General features: G+C 36.7%; 2 protein-coding genes across 2 annotated transcripts in view; one reads left to right on the plus strand and one right to left on the minus strand.

Moving 5' to 3' along the window:
* The first annotated feature begins 1,055 nt into the window (after nucleotides 1–1,055).
* LOC103502594 (phytochrome A-like) lies at nucleotides 1,056–5,333 on the plus strand. The gene is given in 5 exon segments (XM_008466567.3): nucleotides 1,056–1,782; nucleotides 1,784–3,159; nucleotides 3,751–4,588; nucleotides 4,688–4,984; nucleotides 5,074–5,333. Coding segments are annotated over 5 exon segments (3,453 nt in total). The 5' UTR covers nucleotides 1,056–1,057; the 3' UTR covers nucleotides 5,291–5,333.
* LOC127148700 (uncharacterized) overlaps nucleotides 5,324–6,204 on the minus strand; it is a 7,224-nt gene continuing 6,343 nt past the window's right edge. The window contains exons 5-6 of the mRNA XM_051082899.1: nucleotides 5,662–5,957; nucleotides 5,324–5,328 (exon numbers count right to left, since the gene is read on the minus strand). Coding sequence (XP_050938856.1) covers nucleotides 5,324–5,328; nucleotides 5,662–5,957 — 301 coding nt within the window. The remainder of the gene's footprint in view (nucleotides 5,329–5,661; nucleotides 5,958–6,204) is intronic.

Raw genomic sequence — 6,204 nt, forward strand, 5'->3', positions numbered from 1 at the left:
CAATAATAATATTAAACCTATATTCAACATTTTCATTCAATTTCTTTATTTTTCGGTCATAATAGTTCTTCTTTTAGATGGAAGAAGTTCGTATTTAGATTAATCGAGATGGGTTTGTATTTAGATTGATTGAGTGACATGCCATCTCGAAATCAAAGTAGTTGGTTAGATTGCCCTCATCTCCACGATTGTTATGCTTTAAAAAAGCTATCTAACTTTCTTTGTCCAAAAGACTCAAAATATGACAAGTTAAGTTTAGAAGTTTATATTCATTTGTTACACTAAATATTTATTTGCTGATATTTAATTAATTATTTTTTAAATTTAAAATAATAGAAAACATAGATTTTTCCCAACAAAGATTCTATAACTCCAACCCTACTAAAGATATCCATTTTTCCACCTGCAATATAGTGTGGTAGTTAAAAATGTAAATCTACTAGTCATTAGAGGTCACATGTAAATTAATTATAGAATTTATTGAATTAAACAACATTTTGACTATGAAAGTATTCAATCCCATTTTGCTACAAAGTCCCTATCTCTTAGTAATTATTGGATGTAAATTTGAAAATAAATCGAAATGCTTTGGCATAACCAATTGATAAAGATTCAAAGTATTTTTTCGTTGCTTCTCTTTTATCACTATCCAATTAACCAATATCAAATTGACGGTTGGTTTTAATTTCTCCGATAATTATTTGAGGGAGGACATTATTACATTAATGTGTATGATAATTTGAGAAGTAATTTTAAAAATAAAAAGGTTGAATTTGGTAATTTTATGTTCATTTTTCTTGTTTAAATTAAGTATATTTTCTCATGTAAAAGTGTTCAACTTGCATATTTAATTTTTAAGATTTGATTTAAAAGTGGTAATGATATTTTTTTAGAATCATATAAACGGTTTTTGTAGTATGTAGGAGATGTGAAAGGGAAGTATTTATATAGAGAGTTAAATTTTAAAAAAATAAAAGTTGAAAACCAAATTTCATAAGCAAAGCAATGTGACTTTGAGTTTTGTGTTTCTGTTTGGAGAAGAAGGAAGGAAGGAAACATGTCATCAACTAGTAGACCAAGCCAAGCTTCCAGGAACACAGGAGGAGGATCTTCTTCTTTCTCACAACCAAGACACAGCTCCAGAATCCTCACTCAAACCTCCATAGATGCAAAGCTTCAATCCCACTTTGAGCAATCCGGTTCTTCCTTCGACTACTCCACTTCAATCCATCTCACCAACAACTCAACTCCCGCACCGCGGCCTGCCGCCACCACCACCGCATACCTTCACCAAATCCAAAAGTCCAACCTCATCCAACCCTTTGGCTGCCTCTTAGCCCTTCACCCCACCACCCTCAAACTCATTGCTTTCAGCCAAAATGCTCCCGAAATGCTCACCACCGTCGCCCACACCGTCCCCGACGGTGACAACCACCCCCTCCTCGCCATCGGCACCGACCTCCGAGCCATCTTCACCGCCCCCACAGCCACCGCCCTCCTCAAGGCCCTTGCCTTCCCCGATGTCACCCTCCTCAACCCTATTCTCGTCCACTCCAAGTCCTCAGGGAAGCCCTTTTACGCCGTTCTCCATCGCGTCACCGGTAGCCTTATCATCGACTTTGAACCTCTCAAACCCGACCAAGTCCCCGTCACCGCTGCAGGAGCTCTCCAATCTTATAAGCTCGCAGCCAAAGCCATCACTCGTCTTCAGGCTCTCCCCAGTGGGAGCCTGGTTAGACTGTGTGACACTATGGTTCAAGAAGTGTTTGAGTTGACAGGTTACGAGAGTGATGGCTTATAAGTTTCACGATGATGATCATGGAGAGGTTTTTTGCGAGGTTACGAAGCCTGGTCTCGAACCTTATCTTGGTTTGCATTATCCAGCCACTGACATTCCTCAGGCTGCAAGATTTTTGTTCATGAAGAACAAGGTTAGAATGATTGTGGATTGTAGAGCCAAACATGTGAAGGTTATTCAAGATCACAATCTTGATTTTGATTTGACTTTGTGTGGCTCAACTTTAAGAGCTCCTCATTGTTGCCATTTGCAATATATGGAGAATATGGACTCTATTGCCTCATTGGTTATGGCCATTGTGGTAAATGAAGAAGAAGATGAAGAGATCAATTTTGATCATAACAACAACAATGATGCTTCTGTGCAAAAACTTAAGAGGAAAAGATTGTGGGGTTTGGTAGTTTGTCACAACACAACTCCTAGATTTGTCCCCTTTCCTCTTAGATATGCTTGTGAATTTCTAACTCAAGTTTTTGCCATTCATGTCAACAAGGAATTGGAGTTAGAGAATCAAATTTTGGAGAAAAATATCTTGAGAACTCAAACACTTTTATGTGACATGTTAATGCGTGATGCTCCTTTAGGGATTGTGTCAAGAACTCCTAATATAATGGATCTTGTCAAATCTGATGGAGCCGCATTATTGTACAACAACAAGGTATGGAGATTAGGGATAACCCCTACTGATTTTCATCTTCAAGATATTGCTTCGTGGATTTTGGAGTATCATATGGATTCCACTGGTTTGAGTACTGATAGCTTGTACGATGCCGGGTACCCCGGCGCGCTTGCTCTTGGCGACGTAGTGTGTGGGATGGCTGCTGTGAGGATATCTTCCAACGACATGATTTTCTGGTTTCGATCGCACACTGCATCGGAGATTCGGTGGGGTGGGGCGAAGCATGAGCCGGGTGAGAAGGATGATGGAAGGAAAATGCATCCAAGATCATCTTTTAAGGCTTTTCTTGAAGTGGTTAAGACAAGGAGTTTGCCGTGGAAGGACTTTGAAATGGATGCAATTCATTCTTTGCAACTTATACTAAGAAATACTTTTAAAGATAGAGATGATCACATGAGTGAGATTCATAGAAAATCAATACAAACAACACTTAGTGATCTCAAGATTATAGATGGGAGGCAAGAATTGGAATCAGTAACAAGTGAAATGGTTAGGTTGATTGAAACAGCCACAGTTCCAATTTTGGCTGTTGATGTTGATGGGCTTGTGAATGGTTGGAACTCAAAAATTGCTGAATTGACTGGACTTGCGGTTGACAAAGCCATCGGCAAGAATTTGCTCACATTAGTGGAAGATTCTTCAGTTGAAATTGTCAAGAAGATGTTGGTCTTGGCATTACAAGGTACATTTTGGTTTAATTTTACTCATTTTACATATTTCATATTACATAGTTACCTTTAAGCTAGGGTTATTTATTTAGTATTCACTGCAACAGTTTTGACTTTAGATGCCCGTTTTCACAATTATCATCCATTATCCATACAATCACAGTTGCAAACGGATATTATAACAAATTGCCATGCATGATGATATGAGTACGATATCATTTCTTAACTGACATCATCATAGATAACCGTCATCATATACCTTATGATGGCATGAGATCGATATGATATTTTAGTTACAAATTGTCATCCTAATAAACAATTGTTACATTATAGTGTGAGATAATTATTTGTCATTGTACACTACAATGATACATGATAGGATGTCAGTTTGTAATACAATTACATCATACTACATGATGTCAATTCAAAACTGAAAACTAGAACCAAAATTGTTGTAGTGAATGTTAAGAATAGTACTTTAGACATATATATATATATATATATATATATATATATATATATATATATATATAAAAGTCAATTTAAAATGTCATCATATGTATTGTATTTTATTTAACGACTTTGTGATCTATTTTCTTCAACAGGTCAAGAGGAAAAAAACGTTCAATTCGAGATAAAAACACACAACAAGGACATCAATTCAGGCTTGATAAGCCTAATAGTAAATGCTTGTGCCAGCAAAGACTTAAGCGAAAATGTGGTGGGAATATGCTTTGTAGCACAAGACATAACATGTCAAAAGATAGTAATGGACAAATTCACAAAACTACAAGGTGATTACAAAGCCATAGTACAAAACCCTAACCCACTAATCCCTCCAATATTTGGGTTAGATGAATTTGGTTGGTGCACAGAATGGAACTTAGCAATGACAAAACTAAGTGGATGGTCTCGGGAATCAGTTGTCAACAAAATGCTTTTAGGAGAAGTTTTTGGAACACAATTAAACAACTCATCATCATGTTGTTGCCAACTCAAGAATCAAGAAGCATTTGTGAATCTTGGGATTGTGTTGAACAATGCAATGAGTGGGCAAGATCCTGAAAAGAATATTTCGTTTGGATTTTATGGAAGAAATGGGATGTTTGTGGAATGTCTATTATGTGTTAATAAGATATTGGATAGAGATGGTGGAGTTATTGGGGTTTTTTGTTTCTTGCAACTTGCAAGTCAAGAATTGCAACAAGCTTTGAATATTCAAAAATTGTGTGAGAGAACTGCTTTGAATAGGTTGAAGGCATTGGGATATATGAAGAGGCAGATTCAAAATCCACTTTCCGGGATTATTTTCTCAAGGAAAATGTTGCAACAAACTCAGTTGGGAGTGGAACAGAAGCAACTTTTGATCAATAGTGTTAATTGTCAAAGGCAAATCTCCAAGGTTCTTGATGAGTCTCATGATCTTGATCATATTATTCAAGGGTATGTTTCTGTGCCTAGATTTCAATATGTTTACAAATTATTTCAACCTCAAAATTATTCTACTAATTAATATTGGTTTAATTATGTGAGTGCATGCAGTTTGGTTGAATTAGAAATGGTTGAGTTTTCATTATATGAAGTATTGGTGGTAGCAATAAGTCAAGTGATGATGAAGAGCAAAGGGAAAGGCATTCAAATAGAAAATGAAGTTGGAGAAGAGATAATGTGTGAGACATTATATGGAGACAATTTGAGACTTCAACAAATAATGGCTGATTTCTTGTTGATATCAGTTCATTATGCACCAACAGGTGGCCAACTTATGCTTTCAACAACTTTTACTAATAACGATCATCATTTTGGGAACTCACTACATCTTCTTCATCTTGAATTCAGGTACTGCGTATTAAGTTAATTTAAAGTGTACGTAATTTTAATATTATTTATAATAATTTTGTGATGTTGGGTGTGGTTAATTTAATTAGGATAACATATGTTGGAGGAGGCATACCAGAATCATTGTTGAATGAGATGTTTGGAAATGATATCATCGATCATGAGGATTCATCTGACGAAGGTTTTAGCCTTTTTATAAGTAGAAAACTTGTGAAGATGATGAATGGAGATGTGAGATATGTGAGAGAAGCTGCCAAATCAACCTTCATTATAACTCTTCAACTTGCTGCTGCTGCTCATAAGTAATTAATTAGTTTTTATTAATTAATTAATTATAAGCTAAGCTACAATAATATTTAAACAACATTATAATTAATATTTGTTTGTTTATCTTAAATTCTAAGTTTCAATGTGATGTGTGTAAGTGGTGCCTAAGTGGTGCCAAAGTTGTTGTCTCCTAATTTTGTTGTTGATTTATTAATTTACTACACTACTACTACTACCACTACTACTACTACTACGACTACTACCACTACGACTACTACCACTACGACTACTACGACTACTACTACGACTACTACTACGACTACTACGACTACTACTACTACTACTACTACTACTACTACTACTACTACTACTACTACTACTACTACTACGACTACTACTACGACTACTACGACTACTACTACTACGACTACTACCACTACGACTACTACCACTACGACTACTACCACTACGACTACCACTACGACTACTACTACTACGACTACTACCACTACGACTACTACCACTACGACTACTACCACCACTACGACCACGACGACCACGACCACGACGACCACGACCACTACGACGACCACTACTACGACCACTACTACTACTACGACCACGACCACGACGACCACGACCACGACTACCACGACTACCACGACGACGACGACTACCACGACTACCACTACGACGACGACTACCACTACGACGACGACGACGACTACGACTACTACGACTACTACGACTACTACTACTACTACTACTACTACTACTACTACTACTACTACTACTACTACTACTACTACTACTACTACTACTACTACTACTACTACTACTACTACTACTACTACTACTACTACTACTACTACTACTACTACTACTACTACTACTACTACTACTACTACTACTACTACTACTACTACTACTACTACTACTACTACTACTACTAC

This window comes from Cucumis melo, chromosome 3, assembly GCF_025177605.1.
Source record: "Cucumis melo cultivar AY chromosome 3, USDA_Cmelo_AY_1.0, whole genome shotgun sequence".
Lineage (NCBI taxonomy): Eukaryota > Viridiplantae > Streptophyta > Magnoliopsida > Cucurbitales > Cucurbitaceae > Cucumis > Cucumis melo.